The sequence below is a fragment of the Protopterus annectens genome, chromosome 4.part0, assembly GCF_019279795.1.
Source record: "Protopterus annectens isolate FY-2018-M chromosome 4.part0, PAN1.0, whole genome shotgun sequence".
Taxonomy (NCBI): Eukaryota; Metazoa; Chordata; order Ceratodontiformes; family Protopteridae; genus Protopterus; species Protopterus annectens.
The window spans coordinates 1,813,086,144-1,813,110,625 of NC_056733.1; the positions used below are offsets into that span (position 1 = coordinate 1,813,086,144).

Below are 24,482 nucleotides of genomic sequence, written 5' to 3' on the forward strand. Positions count from 1 at the left end.
ACTGAGTTTGAACAACATTCTTGTGTCATTCAGGAACCAAAGGCTACCAAACCAGACTCCACGATCACCACACCAATCCACCACAACAAAGGTCAGGATCAAAACACAATTTTATTAAGGTTAAGCGCTTCCTTCCTGCCCCTTAAGAGGGACTTCATCAGAACAAAATCACAATTCATACCCAGCCCTTTTATACACATCACATATTAATTCAATTAAGCAATTAAACACTCAAGCCATAGAGCCTTGCTTAATTAATTACATCTAAAAGTCACAGAAAATGTTAAAATTATGACTGAAAAAGTTTTAACTAAGAAATATACTACATGACCTATATTAAAAACTGTGCCAAATTACACTAAAATGCAATAATCCAAAAATCACATAAACATTCCAAACCCTGAATATATTTCCATTTCAATACGCAGGCAATATTTATATTTTCATTGATTCCTGAGTATTGTGCGACATTTAACCTTAACTGCCACTTGAGCTCACAGTTGTCTAAATGTACATCCACAACCCTACTCTGGGAATCTTTAATTACCTGCTACAAAACCATAAATTTAAAAAACATGATCCCTGCACTCCTGAACATGTCTAAAAAGTGCATTAGTCTTTTTATTATTTCTTATATCCAGCAAGTGCTCTCCAATCCTTTCGTTAAATTGCCTGCCTATAAGTTGTGCCCACATAAAATGTGGGACAATTTGAGCACTTTGCCAGATATACTACATTCTTACTATTGCAGCTGAAATGCTCAGTTAAATAAATCACTTTACCATTCAAATTGTAGTGATCCTTGGTTTCTAAAATATTTTTACAACAGGCCCCCATCCCACATTTAAAATTACCACTGGTCCTAAAATTGACCAGGCCATTGTGGAATGTGCCAGATTCCAAAATGTTTTTAAATGACCTATCTTTTCGATATACTATTGTCGGAGCCCTACCCACTGTTTGAGCTGCAGCAGGTAATTAAAGATTCCCAGGGTAGGGTTGTGGATGTACATTTAGACAACTGTGAGCTCAAGTGGCAGTTAAGGTTAAATGCCACACAATACCCGGGAATCAATGCAAATATAAATATTGCTTGTGTATTGAAACGGAAACATATTCAGGGTTAGGAATGTTTTATGTGATTTTTGGATTATTACATTTTAGTGTAATTTGGCACCGTTTTTAATATAGGTCATGTAGTATATTCTTAGTTAAAACTTTTTTCAGTCATAAGTTTAACATTTCCTGTGACTTTTAGGTGTAATTAATTAAGCAAGGCTCTATGGTTTGAGTGTTTAATTGAATTAATTTGTGATGTGTATAAAAGGGCTGGGTCTGAATTGTGACTTTGTTCTGATGGACTCCCTCTTAAGGGAAGAAAGCGCTTAACCTTAATAAAATTGTGTTTTGAACCTGACCTTCGATGTGGTGGATTGGTGTGGTGAGTGGATTCTTGTGTCATTAACAAAATCTTCCTAATACATTGTTGGTTTTCTGTACCAAACACAGTTGTCTCATCCAGGTGCTGAACGTATGAGCTGTAGAATACAAATAATTATTCAATCTCATTGATGGTATTGTTTCACTGAAAATAACTTTTATTTGCTTGGATTCCAGGATGTTTAATTTTCTTGATTGATTTTTTTCATGTGCTTTAGTGATGTAACTTCTAAGTCATTTGTCCTGACATATATTGTAATGTGTATATACTGTAATTTCCCATTAGTAATTTCCCTAACATGTCTGGTATTTCTTTTAACTTCAAACCAGGTATCTTTATCTGTATCACTTAGTTTTCTTAATATATATATATATATATATATATATATATATATATATATATATATATATAAAATGTTTTAATTTCCAGTTATTAGTATTTCTGTACGAGTTACATTTCATAATACACTTTTGTTCCTCTTGTATTGGTAATTCAGAAGATGGCCTGTTCTTGTAAATTTCTTCTTTTGAGTTTCTCTGATTTAACTTGAAGGAGATTATCAAAGTTTGCATTTCTCTTCGATGCTTTCTTGGTTGTACAGGCTTATAGACCATTCACTTTGGAGTTTTCCTGATATCTTCCTTTTAGTGTCTTGATTTAATACTGGTAGTGATTCTAAGAATTGCATTTTTACTTGATGATCTTGGAACAGAAAGTCTTGTTTTTAGTCTCGCCTCAATTGCCATTGTTGAATCATTGTATGAAGAGCTAACCTCTGTTTGCTGATATGAAAAATATTCACCTTTCTCATACCCATATTTGTTTGTGTTTTTCCTCTTCCTAATTTTAGGGATATGCTTTGTCTTTTTCTTTTTTTTCCGTACTAGTTGATTGTGTTAGATTGTTTATTGTCCTGTTTGTTGTTTGAATGCATTTCTATTCTTACTTCTTTTATTTGCTGGGATGTACTAACACTGTCTGACATTAACCTATCTTTTCTTTCAATTGATTTTACCCTCAAACATGATGATTTCTCAGTTTTTCTTTTATAAGTCCCTACCTCACCTTCTGCTAGACTTTTTTTTGTCTTTTTACTTTTTCCTGATACTTTGCAGTCTCTTGTTTTGCCTGAACATTGTATTTAACAACATTATTGGCCTTCCAGTTTTTTTAACAAACTCTGTTAACGTATATACTGCAACCCCTTTGTTACATGAACAGCTGATTGTTTTCCCACCTCTAAACGTCTGTTAACTGCATGCAATTATTTCCATAATTTAGGAGAGACAAAGAGAAGGCAAGAAGAAACAAGGACATTAGACAAGAGATTGACAGATTGTAGACTAGATTATCTGTGACAGTCAAGCATGACTGTAAGATAAAAGAGTGGCACTGATTTAGGACAAGTGACAGCAGTTGATGTGACACCCTACCACCATGGACAAATGTGAAAAAGGGAGTTAATGGTAGTAATGATGAATGGTATGGCACCCCAGCCCAATGTAAAAATGGGAAAAAAGTGGGTTGATGATGATAAGCCTTCTTCCTAGGACTTGGCACTGCAGAGAACATTCAGAGTTGGATACAACAGCTAAGTACTGTCTGTATTCATTGATCTGTAAAATAACCCACTGCAGTGCATACTTATTACCTTTCTGCTGCTCCCATTTGTTTAGACCTCATTTCCTGTAGCATCAGTAGATGTATTTTTCGGTTTACTATTGAATGTGCGAATGCACTTCGTTCGAACGGCGACCTCATCGACGTGTTTGCGCGAACCAAAACTGCAAAAACTGTTTGCTAGCGAACCGAAACCGTGAAAACTTCAACGATCGACATTACCGGCCGCACAACACCTCCACACACATGCTACCATGGGTCGGATAGGGGCGAGGTTTTGCCATTCGCACATCTGGGAGTCGGTGTAGTGGCGATCGCAGTTCCGCTTTCGTGCAAGATGAATCGCACTTGTCGGGATCGACATTTCAATAGTAAACCGTATTTTTCCTGTAAAGTCAGGGAACACAAGTTTCTTGTGTTTGTTTTTTATATACTTTTTAGGGCTGTGCATGCTCAGTGCATGACAGTCAAATGAGGACAGGCTGTGAGTTCTTCTTCCAAGCAGGTTGTTTGTGTTGATCTGCACCAACTTGTGGCACAAACTTCCCCAGTCAGGGTGCTAAGGGAAATTCAGAATTATGCTTTACTCTCAATACGTGAGGAGAAAATCTGTAAGGGTACTCACTGCAGAGGACCTTCTTGCAGCTGAGCTGATATGAGTACGTCTTTAATATACTTTTTTCATTATATTTGAAAATGATAATTAAGGTCAGAGAAATTATTTAAGTTAGTTTCATAGATGCTAACAATCATGTGATTCTTTTATTTTGGCATTTGTGTGTATGTGAGATGTTTTTTATTAGTCTTTTTGCAATGTTCAAGCAGACATGCTTGCAGTAAATGTGAAATGATGTGACTCAAGCTCTGCTGTACCTGCATTTAATTTCAAAGTAACATTGATAGTAATTGTTGTTTTTTTTTCTGCAGCTCTGTTTGTAGTGAGGATCAGGAGGCAATCCAAGCACAGAAGATTTGGAGGAAGGCCATCATGTTGGTTTGGAGAGCAGCAGCCAATCACAGGTCAGTCCTTCTTTGTTCAGTTTTTCACTGAGACATGAGGTGGTTCATTGTTCAGTTCAGGAGCCAAAATTGAACATTTGTATATGAGAGGCCCATAAGTGCCATTGAACCACTGCAAGAGTGAAAAAACTCCCCCCTTACTTTGTGAGTACTGTTTTATTTGTATTAAACATTAGAATAATATTATAGTATGACTGGAAGCTTGTGTGTCTGAATGTACGCACATTCACAAAACAGTAGCAGTCCTACTAGTGAGTAAGAATATGTCTTTCCCTGAGACTGTTCTTAGTACATGCTGCAGCTGTGGTTACCATCAGCAGTCCCTCATTTCATGGATGACAGACCCATGTCATAGTTTGCTGATGGGTGCTGAGGTGGTTTGATAATCCAGTCTTAGACTTACAGATTTGTTCACAGAAAACATTATTTCCTTTAAAGAGAACAGTCTGCTGGTTGGAATTTCTTTCCTTTTCCTTGCATTTCTGTCCAGTTCTGAACACATGGTGATCATTTTCATAGTGGGACCATACCTCTTAACCTCTTGTTGCAAGAAATCTGGACAAAGCCATCAATAATGGGGGGACATAGGCCCAAAAGTAAAAACATGTTTTAAATGTTGTTCTTACAAACTTAGAAAATTGATAGATTAGCAGGTTTTGTATTCGCATTAATTTTTCTGAAGGGTATGAAGTCTGAAACACAAACTACTGGCATTATTTTCTGACTTTAACTCTCAATGATTTGCTATTTATTTGCCAGAAAATCGCAATTTTATGAGAAATGGACCAAAAAATGAGGCAAAAATCTGGACATTCTGTGAAAATCTGTACAGGTGAGAGGTATGAGCAGGACACAGATATTAGTTGCGTACATCATGTCTCACAGCTAGTGATGTCCATGTCTGGTTTCTTAAGGTCTGTCTTCACTGTGTGATTGTTCCAGTTTTTGATCATAACAGAACCAACAGTATGATTGAGTGGGGGAGTACACAGTCTTTTTTGTAAGCTGAGAGTCTGGCATCTGGGTGCATTGCCTGCTCCAGAGCAAATGATTTATGATAATCATTACCTGAGTGGTGGTGATGCAGCCCACAGCAATAACATTATAGCCTTTTCCCACTTGAGAAGATCTTTAGTGATACCTCTTCTGTCACTTTAGGTATCATCACAATCCTAGTGCAGGTATGTAGTCACATGTACGGGATATTGATGTTCTTCGTGTTTCACTGTTTCAGTCATTACATTTGGGTAATCCTGCTGGCAGGTTGCCCTCAGTCGGCCTGAATTCCAAAGTCCTGGGTCCTGCGTCGGCTGCTGTCGCCCCCTCCCGGTATAAAGGAAGCAGCCAACGCCATTTCCTTTAGTCTTTCTTGCCGCGCGGTGCCCGAAGCAGAAGCAGTTCGCAAGTGCCAGTCAGCTGACTCCTGAGATTTTCGTGTTCGAGTTTCATATCCAAAGTCTTCAATAAAGCTAAGTACCCCATTGGGGAAACTTTTTTCTTGCTCCAGACCAATGTCAGAAAAAGTTAATAATTGTATTTCTTGTGGAAAGCAAATACCTCATAAGGATTTTCCTTCTTACTGTATTCCTTGCCTAGGCCCTGATCACAACGTTTCTGGTTGTCGGGTTTTGTGCTAGATTTAACCAACGTACTATTAAGCGTTGGTGTGCTTTTGGACGCCTGTTTAATTATCCAGAAATGTCATCGGATAGCCATCTGACTACCAGAGTTCACAAAAAACACAAAGAAAAGGAAAGAGATAGACAACCAAGGCCCAAAACTGACGACAAAGCTACACCTAAGCCAGTCGCTGGTTTGCCGGTCCTCAGTGAAGTGCTTTCGCAGCCCCTGATGCCCGCTACTTTAGAGTCGCAGGCCGCTACCGACTCCCACGTGGAGTTGGCCATGCTGCTGGAAACTCAAGGTATTGGAGCGTCAGATATTATCCCTTCAGATGGGTCCGGAGCCGCTGAGCAGGCACCGGCTTCTGAGGGTGTATTCAGACCTAAAATCTTTACATCAAACTGACTTCAGCTTCAAAGGCAAAGACTGAAGCACCGTCTAAAGCAAAGAAACAAACTCAAGAGCCACATGGTCAGGCCTCTATGCCCAAAAAACAGATGTTCAAATGGCCGAAGACTTGATTACCTTGATCAGGGGTTCTCATCCCCCTCCTGATAAGAGGCCTAGGCAAGAGACTGACTATGAATCTTCAGATCAGGTTTCCATTTCTTCTGATTCCTCTTCTGATCAGGAATATTCTCTTCCCCCCATGAGGATTCTGATGCTGAAGAATCTATACCTTCAGCTTCTCCTCCAGAGGTCTATTCTTTTGGGGAAACCTTACATACCATGAGGGAGCATTTCTACTGGGAGAACCAAGATTTTTCATAATCTAAAAAGAGGCTCAGGGATTTCCTTTTACTACCTCAGCACAAGCCACTAACCATCCCACCTGCATTAGACATTGTAGATGATGTGTTTTCAGAGTCTAGTCTTACCCCTGACTCCTTACCTCCAGCTCCTGTTAAGCCTGACAGATATTACAGGGTTCCTGACTCTCATAAATTCCTTTTTAAAAACCCTGCTGCAGACCCAGAAACTATTTCTCAGGGTCCCAAAGGAGTTAAGGCTTCTGCTGCAAAAAAAAAACCCTACCCCCTCTGACAGAGATTCTAGGGCACTGGATACATGGGGAAAAAGTTTACACATCTGCTACCTTGGCTATAAGGGCCTTAAACTGTCAGTTTCATATGCTCAAATATCAGCAACATGTCATAGCATTGCTAAAACAGAAAATGTTGTTAAACTCTGAATGTGCAGAAAACAAGGAAATACAGGATTTATTGCATGCAGCTTAACAAGTTGGAAAGCATACTTTGCAATGTGGTTTTGATTCTTTAGAGGCCTCCTGCGGGGCCGCAGTTACAGGTTCTGTAATTAGGAGGCATGCGTGGTTAAAGGAACAAACTCTGCCTGATCATGTTAAAGTTAAATTATTGGATGCACCTTTACAGCATGATACTTTGTTTGGTGTTAAGACAGAAGAGGTGTTAAAGAAAATGGAGGACAAAGCTAAATGTATGCAAACTGTCAAAGATTTTTTACAAGTACAGCCACCTAGGTTTAGTAGACACTGGTCAACAAAGAATTGGTCCTTTCCTGTGTCAGACAGACCTCAAAGGGGCAGATCCCAGGCGCAAGGTTCATACCGCTCAAAGCAGTGGGGGGCTTCCACCTCCAAAGTTGGAGAAGACAAATCACAACCATACAGGAAACAGTCCCAATGACTTCCCCCTGCCTGCACCAAGCACTTCTCTCCTGGCAGCACCCTTAGGGGGAAAATTAGCACTTTTTTTTCTCAGAATTGGCACATTATAACCCAGGACAAGTGGGTCCTAAATATCATGTCAGAAGGCTACAAGTTCCATTTCCATACCTTGCCAAAGGCAAACGGCTGGCCAGATCTGCCAAAAAATCAGTGGGCAGAGGCACAAAAACAAGTGTCATCCCTGATTGACATGGGGGCCATTCAACAAGTACCAGAGCAAGAGCAGGGACAAGGATGTTACTCAAGTTTGTTCTTGGTACCCAGAAAGGACAAGGCCTGGAGGCCAATACTGGACCTATCTGTTTTGAACACATTCCTGGATATACCAAAATTCAAGATGTTGACTTTGCAGCAGCTTCTGCCCATGCTGGGCAAGAACTCTTGGCTTGTGACTTTAGACCTAAAAGAGGCATACCTGCATGTCCCAATCAGACAAATATGCAGAAGATACTTCAGATTCAAGGCTGGCTCAATGCATTACCAATTCTCTGCACTGCCCTTTGGCTTATCTACTGCGCCCAGGGTCTTTACAAAGTGCCTGGCACCAGTAATTGCATTCTACAGACAAAGAGGAATACAAATATACCCTTACTTGGGCAACTGTCTAATTCAAGCAGAGAACAAGGACATTCTTCTACAACATCTGGCGTTTGTGAAAAAACTTCTAACATGCTTAGGGTACACAGTCAACGAAAAGAAATCAAAACTAGTACCCTCTCAAGAGATAATATTCTTGGGTGCAAGCTTAAATACAATTGCCCAGATGGCTTATCTCATGCCAGACAAACAAAGGCAACTGACTACCTATTTCAAAATGTTGGCAACAAAGGCCCAGTTGTCTGCAAGAAAAATTCTGCAGGCTTTGGGCTTCATGGCATCCTGCATCCCACTAATTTCATATGCAAGACTGCATGTGAGGAAACTTCAGTGGTACCTAAAAAGTGTTTGGACACAACATTGCTAGAGCCTGGAAACTATGATTACTCTCATTCCCTGCCTGCAACAGGAGTTTCGATGGTGGGCAAAGGCTTGTCACCAAAACAAGGGACGGCCATTCACATTACCCCCAGCCAGGCAGACACTAACAACGGATGCATCAGATTATGCCTGGGGGGCCCACATGGCAGGAAGATGCATTCAGGGCACATGGACCTCAAACCAAATGCATCTACATATCAATCAAAAAGAGATGCTAGCAGTTCAAAATGCCCTGACAGCCTTCAAGGACCTACTTCATCCAGGACAACTACTGATAAAGACAGACAACACCATGGTCATGTGGTATATAAACAAGCAGGGGGGCACACATTCTTACCCCCTTTGCAGACTAACCATGACTTTGTGGGACACAGCATTGACTTATCAAGTACATATGTAGGCACAATTCCTGCCAGGAAGGAAAAATACTCTGGCAGATGAACTAAGCAGAAACCTCATGGATCCCCATGAGTGGCACCTGGATCCACAAGTCTTCAGCATGATAACAAGGAAATTGGGATGCCTGGACATAGATCTATTTGCCTCCCCTCACAACTACCAACTAAAGAGATTCTGCACAAGGATTTATCACAGACAAGCATGGAAAGTGGACGCCCTATCTTTCAGCTGGAAAAACCTATCAGTATATGCATTTCCCCCTCTGCCTCTCCTCCCCAAGGTACTCCTAAAGGTCAGACAGGAGAAGCCAAAGATGATACTGATTGCCACAGACTGGCCCCGTCAGTACTGGTATCCAGTACTAAGGAGCTTGTCTCAATGCCCAGCTTGGACCTTACCTCAAATACCTCATCTACTTTCCCAGCAAAACAGTCAGATCCTGCACAGCCAACTCAGAACTTTAAACCTGACAGCATGGCGAATAATGTAGTCATACAAAACACACCTTTCAGTAAAGCTGTGATGGATGTAATTTTGGAAGCCAGAAGGCCTAGTACTAGAAAATCTTATGCTGGAAAATGGAAGAGATTCTCTGCTTGGAACCAGGCACAAGGAACTGATACAGCTGTACCAAATATTCCTCAGATTTTGCAATACTTAACTGAGATGTTGGACAAAGGCCTATCTTTTTCATCTATTAAAATTCATGCCTCTGCCATTTCGGCTAATTACAGGTAGCGTTGTCGCCTCACAGTAAGACGCTGTCCTGTTCGATTCTCAGCTAAAGCGTCTTCTGTGTGGAGACATGCATGAATGGGCATACCTTCGTTGATGGTTGTGCATCAGGGCTGGCAACTCGATACATAAAAATCTACTGCCAATCATTAGCGGACCGGAGTTCCACTGTGGCGACCCTTAACCGGGAAAAGCCGAAAGATACAACAACAATGTAGAGCCACCAATCTTTTCTCATCCCTTATTAAAGAAGTACCTCAGAGGATCCAAAAATTTAAGACCTCCAAGGAGATCACCAATGCCTGCATGGGACCTCAACTATGTCTTGGAAAAACTCACCCTGCCTCCTTTTGAGCCAGCTGCTACTGCTGCTATAAAGTTTTTATCTTGGAAAACAGCTCTGCTCCTAGCAATAACTTCTGCAAGATGAGTTTCAGAGATACAGGCACTCATGGCTGTGTAATCTTTTATAATTTTTTTACCCAGACAGGGTCTCTCTGAGGACAAACCCAACATTTATGCCTAAAGTGGTGTCCAGTGTGGCTCTCAACCAAACTATTCACCTGCCAACCTTTTATCCAAATCCACAGAACAAGGGGGAGAGAATTCTGCATTCTTTGGACGTACACAGGCAGCTTAGATTCTACTTGAACAGAACCAAAGATTTCAGAAAGACAGAGCAATTACTAGTGACATATGCTGCAGGATCACAGGGAAAGGCTATCTCAAAGCAGACAATTTCAAAGTAGATAGGCCACTGCATTCGTTTCTGCTTTGTACACCATGGCAAGCCAGTACCTAAGGGGATTAGGCCACACTCAACCAGAGCTGCAGCCACTTCAGCAGCCTTTCTCAGGGGAGTGCCTACCAAGGACATTTTAGAGGCTGCTACTTGGAGTTCAGTGCACACCTTTACAAAGCACTATCATCTGTCATTCTACTCTAAATCCAGGGCAGGCTTTGCCACTGCAGTTCTGCAGGGCCTCATAGCCGCTCCTAATGCTGTTTAGCTCCAGCATCAGATAAGGGTTTCCTGTGACTATGGCCCAGTTGTCTTTAATAACAATGTTTCTAAACATATGCATATTATTGAGGTAATCCCTTATTTTCTGCTTAGCATTATGCAGTTGATCCTCTTCTTGTTTTGTGAGATTCCCTCTATTCTGCAATACTTTAACATTTGTCAGTCCCTCTAAATAATTCTTACTTCTTAACCATACCTTCCTTTCTTTTATTTCCACCCTGTTTTAAAACTCCACCTTAATTTTATCCCACTCCTTAGCTATATTTTCAGAATAAATTTCTATCCTCTCTAATAGCTCATGAATAATCTCCACTACCCATTCCTTAAATTCCTGTCTTTTCAACAGATGGGTGGGAAAGTGCCAGTGTCTCATTTTTATTTCCTTACCTTGTGTTTTTATTTTAGTTATTGTTAAACCAGCCATGCTTCTAGTAAATATTGTGCCAGAGGTAAAAGAACAGGAATTGGCATATTTGAGGGGTTGATGAATGAAGAGAATGAGAGCGAGAGAAGGTTGTATGATGTGGGGATAGTGAATCATGAAGTGCAGTGGATTAGCAAGGAGAAAGTAAGGATAGCTATGAAGAGGATGAAGAATGGAAAGGCTGTTGGTCCAGATGACATACCTGCGGAAGCATGGAGGTATTTAGGTGAAATTGCAGTGGAGTTTCTACCCAGATTGTTTAATGAAATCTTGGAAAGTGAGAGGATGCCTGAGGAATGGAGAAAAAGTGTTTTGGTACTGATTTTTAAGAATAAGGGTGATGTGCAGAGCTGTAGTAACTACAGAGGGATAAAACTGATCAGTCACAGCATGAAGTTATGGGAAAGAGTAGTGGAAGCTAGGTTAAGAAGGGACGTGATGATTAGTGATCAGCAGTATGGTTTCATGCCGGGAAAGAGCACTACAGATGCAATGTTTGCTCTGAGAGTGTTGATGGAGAAGTATAGAGAAGGTCAGAAGGAGCTGCAGTGTGTTTTTGTAGTCTTAGAGAAAGCATATGACAGGGTGCCCAGAGAGGAGTTGTGGTATTATATGAGGAAGTCGGGAGTGTCAGAGAAGCATGTAAGAGTGGTACAGGATATGTATGAGAGTAGTGTGACAGCGGTGACATTTGCGGTGGGAGTGACGGATGCGTTAACGGTGGAGGTGGGATTACATCAAGGATCAGCTCTGAACCCTTTCTTATTTGCAATGGTGATGAAAAGGTTGACAGACAAGATCAGACAGGAGTCCCCGCGGACAATGATGTTTGCAGATGAGATGACGTGATCTGTAGTGAGAGTAGGGAACAGGTGGAGGAGACACTGGAGAGATGGAGGTATGCTCTAGAGAGAAGAGGAATGAAGGTCAGCAGGACTAAGACAGAATATATATGTGTGAATGAGAAGGGAGGATAGAGGAATGGTGAGTATGCAAGGAGTAGAGGTGGCGAAGGTGGATGAGTTTAAATACTTGTGATCAGTAGTTCAGAGTAATGGTGAGTGTGGAAGAGAGGTGAAGAAGAGAGTACAGAAAGGATGGAGTGGGTGGAGAAGAGTGTCCGGAGTGATCTGTGACAGACGAGTACCAGTAAGACTGAAAGGGAAGGTCTTCAAGAGGGTAGTGAGACCAGCTATGTTATATGGGTTGGAGACAGTGGCATTGACAAAAAGGGAGGAGTTAGAGCTGGATGTGACAGAGTTAAAGATGTTAAGATTTGCACTGGGTGTGACGAGGGTGGACAGGATTAGGAATAAGTTTATTAGAGGGTCAGCCCAGGTTGGACAGTTTGGAGACAAAACCAGAGAGGCAAGATTACGTTGGTTTGGACATGTGCTGAGGAGTGATGCTGAGTATATTGGGAAAAAGATGCTAAGGATGAAGCTACCAGGTAACAGGAAAAGAAGAAGGCCTAAGATAAGGTTTATGGATGTGGTGAGAGAGGACATGCAGGTGGTTGGTGTGACAGAGCAAGATGCAGAGGGCAGGAAGAAATGGAAACAGATGATCCGCTGTAGTGACCCCTAACGGGAACAGCTGAAAGAAGGATGATGATGAGAAAAGTGTAGGAGTAATTTACGTAGAAAAAAATGAAAATTGTTGAAGCAATACTTGCAGAAAAATGTTTTGGAGGAGGAATACAGTTTAAGAGAATGTAGGAATTGAATAATTTATGTAATGTTGCTTGAATTATATGATGTATAAGAATAGATTTGAATTATGTTTGAAAATGTATACTTGTCAGTATATGGTTTGATTACTTGTATATAAATATTTGTTTGCCTATGTTATAAGTGATAATTCAATAATGGTGTTAAAAAAATGGTGGTTAGAGGGCGTGTAAGACTTATGACACAAGACCTGGCAGATGGGATGTGAAAGGCATTTTTGAATGCAGCCTTTGGCTGAATGATCTCTTTGCCCTTTGTTTTAGAAGATGTTCGAGAGACATAGGGAGGAAAAGTACATAATTTATTCTGCTCCAGATGTTATACAAGTTACCCCAATTATAGCTGTTCTGGTATAAAGTGATCTTAAGTTCTAAACAAAAGGGGTTAAACCTTGTAGGAAAAAAGGGGTCACCTCATGGAATAGGAACATAGCTCATGGGAGTGCATCCTCTTCAGCCAGTACGAGATCCTTCCATCTGTGACAGTTTTCCTTTTCCTTCCCTACTGTTGTCTCCAAAGCCTTCCAGGAAGGAGAATCTCCTTTTTGGGGGAGAAATGGTTCATCTTGACATTGAATAGGTGGTTAAGGGAGATGGTAGTCTTGAGCTGCTCCACATAGATCGCTTAATTTCCAAAGAATCAGCTGTACTTAGCCACAACTTATTCACCAGCAAGTGTATTCTATTAAGGTTGTTCCAACAATGGAGGGAAATGCATATACTTTTGAGGCCCATCCTAGACTTGTGTAGTCTCAACAGGGTTACAGCAGTAAAGAAATTTACAGTACTAACCATACAGTCCCTTCCATTTGCTGATAAAGGATGCCCTCTCAGTCATTGTAGACAATGAAGGCTGTGTACAGCCGATTACTCAAGATTATCAGCACAAAACTTGTATTTTGAGTTTCTTTTCTTGACCCTTTGGCTTTTCTACTGCTGTTCTTTTGCTGCAAAAGGTTACATTTCTTGTCACTTTAGATACGAAGGATGGGTAGAGACAGTATCTTGGGTTCACAACAGAAACCTTGCATTTTCAGTTTCTTTTCTAACCCACTCAGAATATTCGGTAAGTGCATGGCCCTAGTTAGGCTGAACAGTATTGCATCCTTTTTATTTTGGTTTTTTTTTTTTTTTTTTTTTTTAACCTGAGCAGATGCTTAATACTCAGCATGCTGCATGAAGGATGTTTTAGGAAGCTGTCAGCTGTGGCACTATTGATTTATCTTCTAAGCAGGTGCAAATCCCTGATTTTCTGTCACACTGAAAACATTCTGGGAAGACATTCTAGGTACCACATCTTGCAATTTCTTCTCCCCCAAAGCAATTTATTTTTGAAGTCCCCCCAGAAGTGTCAGTTAACAGTTAAACAGCTCTGGGTTTCATAGCAGCCTTCACCCTAATCATCCTTTGTAAAAGGCTGCACATGAGAAAAATCTATCTATCTGAGTACTTGTGGAATCAGAAAAAACAGTCTGTAGAACAATCCTCTTAGTTTTCCCCCATTAAGAAGAAAGAAAAATGTTCGTTTGACTTCCTTTGTTAACAAATTTATGGACCTGATTTTTATCCAACAAAAAAATAAAAAAAAAGCCAGATTTTCACGTCTGTCCCATGGCACAAAAGGTTAAAAGTCCTAACTGTGACTTTGACTAGTTGTGCTCAACTAGCGGGCATGGAAGATGGCAAGAGCAGGGTAGAAGGATGGGAGTGAGCAACATACATCTTGCCCTTTCTGGGAGATGGGGGATGGTCTGGCTTGCCACTTGATTCTACACCCATTGGGAACTCTGTGTGGCGCAGCCTACAGAGTCAAGACCAAAGCGATGTGCTGCTGTGGTATAGCCATGTATTTCCAAGAGCAGTTACACATGAAAGCTCACATGCTCCTCCCCCATATGTTGGCAACACTAACTTCCATCTGAAGCTACCAAGAGGTGTTAGGATCTCCTGAGGCTTGTGGGGAGGCCTGATGGTTGTATCTTAGGGAAACGAATGGGCCAGTGACTGTTCCTAACCCCTGAGGAATAAATGAGCTCATAGGTCACAGAGGACTGATGGTCAGCACCACCCTCCTACCCCCTTCTTTATTTTCTACTGGAGAGATCAGAGAGTATTATGAGAACATGTGTTCCTTGTTTGAGCCTTCAGCTTCCCTTTTCCTGTTCTGCCACTTTTCTTGTCTCTAGGGGCAGCAAACTCGATCTGAGGTGTGCTAAGTTGGTGGAGCTTATGGATAAAGGGAGGAGCTCGAGAGTTCTAGGATTCTGTGCTATGGAAGAAGCAGCCAAATCGGATCTGAGTCTTGGATCCAAACCCATCATTTGAAGAAGAATGAAAATGGACAACACAGATAGATTGCTGTGGTGAGTACATAACTTTTTATTTTTCACCTTCTTCCTTCCACAGATTAATAAGGGAAAGATCCTACACACCGTGGAGGTGCACAGATAGTACTGATATACCAACAAAAAAAACCTTAAGGTAGTCTGACCAGTCGAGTAGTGATACAAGAATATTGTCCTTATGGGCTGTTCATTGGCATCACGTTTGCCAAGGAGCTACATTCATGGATGTGTACAAAAGTTCTGGAAGTTTGACCAGAAGTGGAGTTATCTGCTTTAGACATCTGGACAAGATATTAAATTGAGGATGATGTTCTTCATAGTCAGTGCTGCAGTACTGATTCTTGGGGCTTCTTGCCATGTGGAATTCCACTACCAGCCCAATTTCCAGAGTCTTTGCATCATCCCTTGCAGAAGGAAGTGTGTGGACCAAAGTCTGGACGTCAAGGTATAAGAAAAGTATCTGTCTGCGCTATCTTCAGTTCTTTCTAGCCATGCAGTCTGATGCGCTTCTTCATGTGTACAAGCCATTTGCAGTCCTTCAGTCTGCTCATTTTTCCAGAGTTCCTCCTTTCTACCAGTCAAATAAGTACCCCCTGGGAATTTTCGTGTTCTAATTTAATGCTTAAAAAGTTTATCACTTGTGTGAAGTGTGGAAAGCAAATACTGCACAAAGATTTTCACACAGATTGTCTTTTCTGTTTGGGGCCTCAGCACAATGTCATTAATTGTTCTGATTTTGCTAAATTCCAAATGAAGATCCTTAATTCCAGGGCTGAAGTTCTAGCCAATCATATGAAGTCCTCTATTTTGGTTCCTTCAGTGACTTCACAACCCCCAGCTTCTGCCAGTGTCATTTCCAAACAAAAACACAGAGACAAAAAAATACAAGGAAAAAGACTTTGAAGATGTAAATGAAGAATCAACACATGCTTCCAAGTCGACTGTTTCAGGTAAGACACCTTCTCAGCCCCCTGGTCTGGCTACTGCTAGGCTCAAACCCGCTGGAGGCTGCCATGGTTTGAGGCCTTCTGCTCACTTCTTCCAAAACATCTGTATAAGTTTGATTTGAGGTTGCTTTGCAGTCTTCATCTTCTGACATTCGTGTTGTGGCTGTTGAGTGAGACACCTTATCTTCTTCAGCTGTTGAACCCCAGTCTGAGGTATTGGTTGGATGACCTCATCCTCTGGTTATTTTGACAAAACTGATGCTTAAATCGAGGGGAACTATCAGCTGTCTTCTGTATTCCCCTCAGCTGTCTGCCCCACCAGCTCAGGTCGAAGTCCAGGACCTCGTAAAAATAGCCCAGGAGTTCATGACTTTCATGAAATCCACAGAGCCAGTCAGTCTGATCACTAGCTCTGATGCTCCCCCTGTAAAAGGTTTAGGGATAAGGCATTTCAAGAATAATCTGATTTATCAGGTTCTGCTGATGAGGAGGAGTTGTCCTACTCTGAGCACCGACCACCGCAACCCTATCCTGACTAAAGACTCGGATAGCACCCTCTCTTCTGCCTCTCTTCCAGTGGCCCTCTCTTTTGGGGATACCCTTCATAAAAAGAAGGAGGCCTTCATCTGGGAAAGCAAACAATTTTACAGGTTCAGACCCATTCTAGGGAACTACTGTGTTCACCATCATCCAGACACTGGCTATCCCTCCAGTCCTTCAAGTGCATGTGGTGCTTGATGATATCTTTGAAGACATACCTTTGCACCCTGATTATTACCCACCTGCCACCAGGAAGTCTGACAGGTTTTAAAGAGTGCTTGACTCTCACAAGCAATTTTTCAAGAATCTTAAAGCTGACCCCTCAGTTATCTCCAAAGAATCTAATAAAGGAATACCTAAGGGGGCAACTGGACATCCCTTGCCCTCTGATAGGGAAAGAAGAATATTAGACAGATTTGGCAAAAAAGCCTATACCTCTGCTACCCTTTCCACGATGGCACTTAATTGCCAACTTCATATGCTAGCATACTTGGAATCCCTGCAAGACCAAATCATAAATAAGACTGAGACTGTTGCTGATAGAACCTTGTCTAAGGAAATTCAGGATGTAACAAGGGCAGTCTTACCAGTCTCCAGATGCTCCTTAAAATGTGGGTATAACACATTGGATACTTCTTGCAGAGCAGCTGCCACATGCTCTGTCATTTGCAGGCATGCATGGCTCAGAATTCAGCCTCTGTCAGACCAAGTCAAGGCTGAACTGCTGGATGCTCCACTAGACAAAGAATTCCTTTTCAGACCACCCCTAGCTGGACAGAAAAGGAAAGCAAGTAAAGATGGTGAAGGAATTCTGTCACTTACACCAAAAGTGTAAGAGAAACTACCTTTCCAAACTGTGGCCTTCCCCTGCTTAATCAGGACAGGAAGAGGCCTCCTCTTGTTAAGTGAATCAGGCATTCTAGGAAGTGGCAATGTGAGCAGGCACTAAGACCAGGAAGCTTGAAAAGGCCCACCCAGCACAGAGTTCAACTGTGACTATTTTCAGCCTCTGATCCCTCAACCAGTACTCCTCCAACCCTCTGGCAGGAAAACTCTCCTTTTTCATATGTCAATGGGAGCTCATAACTAAAGACCAGTGGGTCCTCCACATCATAGAAGGGGGTTACTCCATCCATTTTGGATATATTCCCTCCTTCCTATGTATGCCAAGACCCCCAAAAGAGCAGGAGATTCTCTTACCACTTTCATTCTTCTAGCTAGAATAACAAGGATCCATTGAGTCTTTTCCTCCAGGTCAGAAGTGAAAAGGCTTCTATTCAAGGATTTTTCTAGTCCCAAGAAAACAAGGCACCTGGAGGCCTGTCTTGGACCTGTCAAGGCTAAACAAGTTCCTTTATGTACCAAAATTCAAAATGCTAACTTTACAAAAACTACTTCCCATGATCTTCCAGGATGCTTACATGGGTACTCTAGACCTAACTCCATGTCCGTATTGCAGACAGCCACAGGAAATACTTGCATTTTATGGCAGCAGGATTGCAGTCTTAATTCTTAGTTATACCATTTGGTCTGTCCGCTATTCCCACCAAATGCTTAGCTTGTCTTACAGTCCATTGCCCAAACCCTAGGTGTTCATATTTACCCTTACTTGGAGAACTGTCTCATTCAGGAAAAATCTACAAGAAAGACACGAGTGCCTTGCAGATCATCATAGACTGCTTCCAAAATGTAGGTGTCACCCTAAACCTCCACAGGTCACAAACTTCCTCAGAGAAGGATTCTCTTTCTGGGGGCCCTCATAGATTGAATGCAACAAAAAGCTTGCCTTCCCCAGGACAAAATATTTAACTCCCAAATTTCCTGCCAGCTTGCTGCCACAACTACAAATTTCAGCAAAGGAATTTCTAAACGTAATGAGTTACATGGCAGCTTGTATTCTCCTGATCCCCCTTGCAGAGCTGTACATGATAAAACTTCAATGTGTCCTATAAAACTCTTGGGAACAGCATTCTCAACTCTTGAAAACTCTCCTGCTTCCTGTTCCACACCTAAAAAAAAATTGAAACTGCTTTCATGGGAAAACACCATCCTACAGAATCCAGGAGCAAATTTCTCTGTTGCAGGGACAGACAAGACCATCACCACAGACGGTTCATACATAGGTTGGGGTGCTCATCTAGGCATCATGAAGTGCAGGTTATCTGGAAACCAGATCAGAGGAAACTGCACGTAAACCAAAAAGAGTTGTTAGCAGTTAACCGATTTCTAAAAACCTTTCAGCAGAGTTTACTTCAGGGACCATACAGATTTGACATACAGACAGACAACGCCACAGTGATGTTGGGTATAAACAAACAAGAGGGCACCCTTTCTTACCCCTTGTGCAGTCTCACAATGAAGATTTGGCTGTTAGCATAAAAACTGCAACCAGCTCTTCTAGCATCCTGTGTTCCCTAGTAGAATCTTTAACCAGAGATTTTCCTGGACTTAACCTTGAAGTGGGGAATTCTCTTGATAGATCTTTTTGTGTCTCACCACAACAGGCAACTACAGAGGTTCTTCAGAACCCAACAGGAAGAGGTATGGAAAACAGATGCCTTCTCATTCTAGTGGGCCAACCTGTTCTTCTATGTCTTTCCAACTTTACCTCTGATTCTCAGGGGCCTGATGAACATTAGGTTGGACAGACCAAGCATGATTCTCATTGTACCCTTCTGGCCGAGGCAATGCTGATTCTCCCTCCTCTTGACCCTCAACAAAGGGAGATTCCATTCTCTCCCATAGGAAATAGATCTCCTCAAGTCAGGCCAAGGGATCAATATTCCATCCTCACATGGCCACACACAAATGGACAGCTTGGAGGATTGGGTTTTGACAACAAAAAATGTCAGTTATCCCAATGAAGTACTGACCATCTTGAAAAAGAAATCCCACCACCAGGAAATTGTACCTAACAAAATGAAAGATATTTTCAGATATTTTCTATCTGGTGCCACACAAAAATACCAGCCTTCTCAGGCAGACATATATTCAGTCCTGGAATACCTTTCTGATCTGTTTAGCCAGGGCCTATCATACTCTAGTATTAAGGTACATGCATCTGCCATTTCAGCTTGCTTGCCCCATTCCCCCGATTTACTATCACCCCTACCTGAAGCTATATTTAAAAGGGATCATTCACTTTGGACTTTGGACCAACCAGAAGGAACCTGGGTCCTACCTGGGATCTCAGCTATGCGCTAGAAAATCTCACCTTGCCTCCATTTGAGACAGCACTTTTGCCTCTCTAAAGTCTCTCAGTTAGAAGACTACCTTAATAATTGCTGTCACCTCAGCTAAGCAGGATCTTGCAGCAACAAGCTCTTATTTGCAAATTACCTTTTACTTTCTTTCACAGGGATAGAGTAACCCTTAGAACTAATCCATCCTAAGGTGGTACCCGAATTTTCCCTAAGCCAGGCTATGCACCTGCCAGTTTTCTTCCCAAATTCACAGAACAGAGCAGAATAAATCATTCATTCTTTGGATGTACACTGACAAATCCGGTGCTACTGAGATAGGGCAACCCCCCCTCCCCTCCCCCCCCAGTATAGAGGAGTAATTTTTTGGTCATTTTCCCAGATGGGAAAGAAGCAACAACTGTCTCCAAACAAACCATATCCAAATGGATAGCCAGTTTTATTAGGTTCCATTACACTCACCATGGAAAACCTCTACCTGGTCAGGTAAAAGCCCATTTCACCAGGCACAGGGCAAATAACACTGCCTTCTTCAAAGGAGTTCTAACCAGACCATCCTAGAAGCTGCCACTGGGAACTCAGTGTACACTTTTGCAAAACATTAAACCAGAGCTAGAACACGGTTTGCCATTGCCATCCTGCAAAATCTTATTTCCTAAGGGCTAACTAATTACCTGTCACCTAACAGGTAACTTTGAGAGTCCTCCCATGAATCAGTACTGCGACATTGCCTACGAAGAACATAGTACATTTGTGCCACACTTACCTTAATTGTGGATGTTCGAGTAGATCAGTGTTGTAGTACAAAGTCCTACCCTCCAACTCCTCTAGAAGTTCTAGGAGATAGCTCCTTGTGTCACCATCATCCTCTTTCTTTTTCATGATGTGTCATACGTACACTCTTATATTCAGACAGCTGGGGAGTTCATGCCATCCTTTGGCATCAGACTTCTTGTTCAGTGCCTAGAAATACGGAAAGACGATGCCAACAGGTGCTCCTCTTATACAGATGTCCATCAGCTAGGGATGATGCAAAGACACTAAAAATTGGGCCAGTAGTGGGATTCTGTATGGCACGAAGACCAAAGAATCAGTACTACAACACTGATTTACTAAAACATCTACAGTTGTAGTAAGTGTGACACAACTCTACTTTTTGTACTATTCAGTGTTGTAGTCATTACTTTTGGAATTACTACTTGCAGGCAGCTTGACTGGCCAACCCAACTCCCAGAGCTCTCCCTTTTCTCCTGTGCGTCAGCCAACACCCTCCTTCCCACCAATATGTAAAGAAGCATTGGTATGGGAGGTGCACTGGTGAACAGCAGCTTATTGCTGTGCTGGAATTGTGCATACTATCTAGTGTTGTTAGTCTGTTGGTCCGCTTGCTTCTGGTTACCAGATTATTACCCCATAGGGGATTTTCTTTTTCTTTCTTTTTTTTTCATATAGAACTTGGCTTTGTTTAATTACTGATTCTGTATCTGAAATGTTTATTACTGTGAATAATTGTATTGCTTATAGAAACGAAAGTCTCCACAAGGACTGTGTCTTTTTTACCTCAGACCAGTGTACAAACTTTTGTCCTTATCATGCCAGCTGCACCCCAAGGATAATTTGTAAGAAAACAACTCTCCAGAAGTTTGCTTCAAAAAGGGGCACATACCTGGTTCCAAGCCACTGTGGCACTGGCCAAGGCTTCCGGGAACATTCTGCCTAAAAATAAATATTCTGAGGAGAAAGATGGGGTTTCAGGGGGCTGAGGACATCCTTCAAGACTGCTTGGTTTTCCCTAGGTCCATTGATTTTGGGCATGATGATGTTTTTGCAGACCCTGCGTCCTGTGTCTTTCTCTGCTGAGGACTGTGATGTGACCACTGTGCAGGTCACCATGCTGTCAATGTCTCACATGTTCTTAGACCAATAACTGCAGTACCCCTTATGCTGAGGCCCCATTGGTGTTGTAATCGGATTACTAAAGTGGAGGGCGGTATCCCCCTGGATGTTCATCGTGTTTCACTGCTGCAGTCATTACACTTGGGTTATCCTGCCGTCAGGTGGTCCCGCAGTCGGCCAGAGTTCCAAAGTCTTGGTCCGGCATCGGTTGCTGTCGCTTCTTCCCTGACGTCAGTGCGCCAGGGGTATATAAGATGCAGCCGACATCATTTTCTTTCTTGCTGCACAGTGCCCGAAGCAAAAGCAGTTCGCAAGTGCCGGTTGGTCGACTCCTGAGATTTTCAATTCGAATTTTCAGAACCGAAGTCTTCAATAAAGCTAAGTACCCCATTGGGGAAACTTTTTCTTCCCTCAGACCAATGTCAGTAAAAGTTAATTGTATTTCTTGTGGGAAGCAAATACCTCATAAGGATTTTCATTCTTACTGTATTCCATGCCTAAGCCCAGACCACGATGTCACTAGTTGTCGGTTTTGTGCTAGATTTAACAAACGCACTATTAAACGTCGGTTTGATTTTGCTCGCCATTACTTTGGGTGAAGGTTTAATTATACCATGCTGTCAGAACAACCGACGACCGGAATACACAAAAAAACGCAAAGACAAGGATAAGGACAGACATCTGAGGCCCAAAACTGACGATAAAGCCTCTTCTAGGCCAGTCGTCGGTTCTCAGTGAGGCGCTTTCGCAGCCCCTGACACCCGCTACCTCAGAGCCACAGGCCGCCTTCGACTCCCATGTGGAGATGTCTAGGCCTCTGGATACTCAAGGTGTTGGGCCTACAGAAACTAACCCTTCAGATGGGTCCGGAGCCGCTGAGCAGGCATCGGCTTCTGAGGGTGTTTTCAAACCTTCACAGATTACCATAAAAACTACAGCCAAGTCTAAAACTCCATTAAAGACAAAGAAGCAAGTACAGCATTCACCTGGACAGGCCTCCATGCCTAAAAAACAGATGCTCAAAATGACCGAAGACTTAATTACTCTGATTAGGGGTACCCATCCCCCTCTTGATAAAAGGCCTAGGCAGGATACAGACTATGATTCCTCTGACCAGCTTTCCATTTACTCTGATTCCTCTTCAGACCAGGGATACTATTTACTCCCTATGAGGACTCTAATGCTGAAGAATCATTTCCTTCAGCCTCTCCCCCAGAGGATTATTCTTTTGGGGAAACTTTACATACCATGCGGGAGCATTTCCATTTGGAGGGCCAGGATTATTCAGAATCCAAGAAAAGGCTCAGAGATTTTCTTTTATTACCTCAGCACAGACCCCTTGCTATTCCGCCAGTGTTAGATATTGTGGATGGTGTGTTCTCTGAATCCAGTTTGAATCCTGATTCTTTGCCCCCTGCTCCAGTCAAGCCAGACGGGTACTACAGAGTCCCTGACTCTCACAAATTTCTTTATAAAAACCCTGTTGCTGACCCAGAAACTATTCCCCAGGGTCCCAAAGGGGCAAAGGCTTCCATGGCTAAGAATCCAGTCCCCTCTGACAGGGTTTCTAGAGCATTAGACAGATGGGGAAGAAAGTTTACACTTCTGCAACGTTAGCAGTGAGAGCTTTAAATTGCCAGTTTCACGTGCTTAAGTACCAACAATATTTAATGTCTCTGTTAAAGCAGAAAATGATTACAAGTTCAGAACAACCTGACTATAAGGAAATGCAGGAGTTATTGCATGCAGCTGAACAAGTGGGCAAACATGCTCTGCAATGTGGTTTTGATTCATTAGAGGCTTCTTGTAGTGCAGCAGTTACAGGATCTGTGATTCAAAGGCATGCTTGGTTAAAAGAACAAGGTTTACCTGATCATGTTAAGGCTAAATTATTGGATGCTCCTTTACAGCAGGATATTTTATTTGGTGTTAAGGCAGAAGAGGTATTAAAGAAAATGGAGGATAAGGCAAAATCTATGCAAATGGTGAAGGATTTCTTACAGGTACAGCCACCTAGATTTAGCAGAAATTGGCCTTCAAAGAATTGGTCCTTTCCAGTGTCAGACAGACCACAAAGAGGCAGATACAGACGCCCAAAAGGCAGATCTCAGCCCCAAGGCTCATACAGACCACGACAGTGGGGTGGACCAACCCCAAAAGGTGGTGAAGACAAGTCACAACCTTACAGGAAACAGTCCCAGTGACTTCCTCCTTTGAATGCCAAGCACTTACCTTTTGGCAGCTCCCTTAGGGGGAAAACTTGCACTTTTTTCTCAAAATTGGCATATAATCAAACAAGAAAAATGGGTTCTGAATATTGTGTCTCAAGGTTACAAGTTCCACTTTCACACTCTACCAAAGCTAAAAGGAATGCCAGACCTGCCACAAAATCAATGGGCAGAGGCACAAAAACAAATTACAGCCCTCATGGATATGAGAGCTATTCAAAAAGTGCCACAACAGGAACAAGGACTTACTCAAGACTTTTTCTGGTACCCAAAAAGGACAAAGCCTGGAGACCCATACTAGACCTTTCTACTCTACATACTTACCTGGATGTTCTGAAATTCAAAATGTTGACACTACAGCAGCTTCTTCCCATGCTGTGCAAGAAGACTTGGCTTGTTACTTTGGACCTCAAAGAGGCATACCTGCATGCCCCTATCAGACAAAATTGCAGAAGATACCTCAGATTCATAGCTGGTTCAATGCATTGCCAATTCTCTGCACTGCCCTTTGGCTTATCTACTGCGCCCAGGGTCTTCACAAAGTGCCTGGCACCAGTAATTGCATTTTGCAGACAAAAAGGAATTCAAATATATCCATACCTGGATGACTGCCTTATTCAAGCAG

The 24,482-nt window shown here is 42.1% G+C and overlaps 1 protein-coding gene across 11 annotated transcripts in view; it reads left to right on the forward strand.

Annotated features, from left to right (window-relative positions):
- BRD8 (bromodomain containing 8) overlaps window positions 1-24,482 on the forward strand; it is a 1,923,539-nt gene that overhangs the window by 1,519,871 nt on the left and 379,186 nt on the right. For all 11 annotated transcript variants that reach the window (XM_044069501.1, XM_044069500.1, XM_044069496.1 and 8 more), the window contains one exon: window positions 3,989-4,081. In XM_044069501.1, the coding sequence (XP_043925436.1) occupies window positions 3,989-4,081 (93 nt within the window). The remainder of the gene's footprint in view (window positions 1-3,988; window positions 4,082-24,482) is intronic.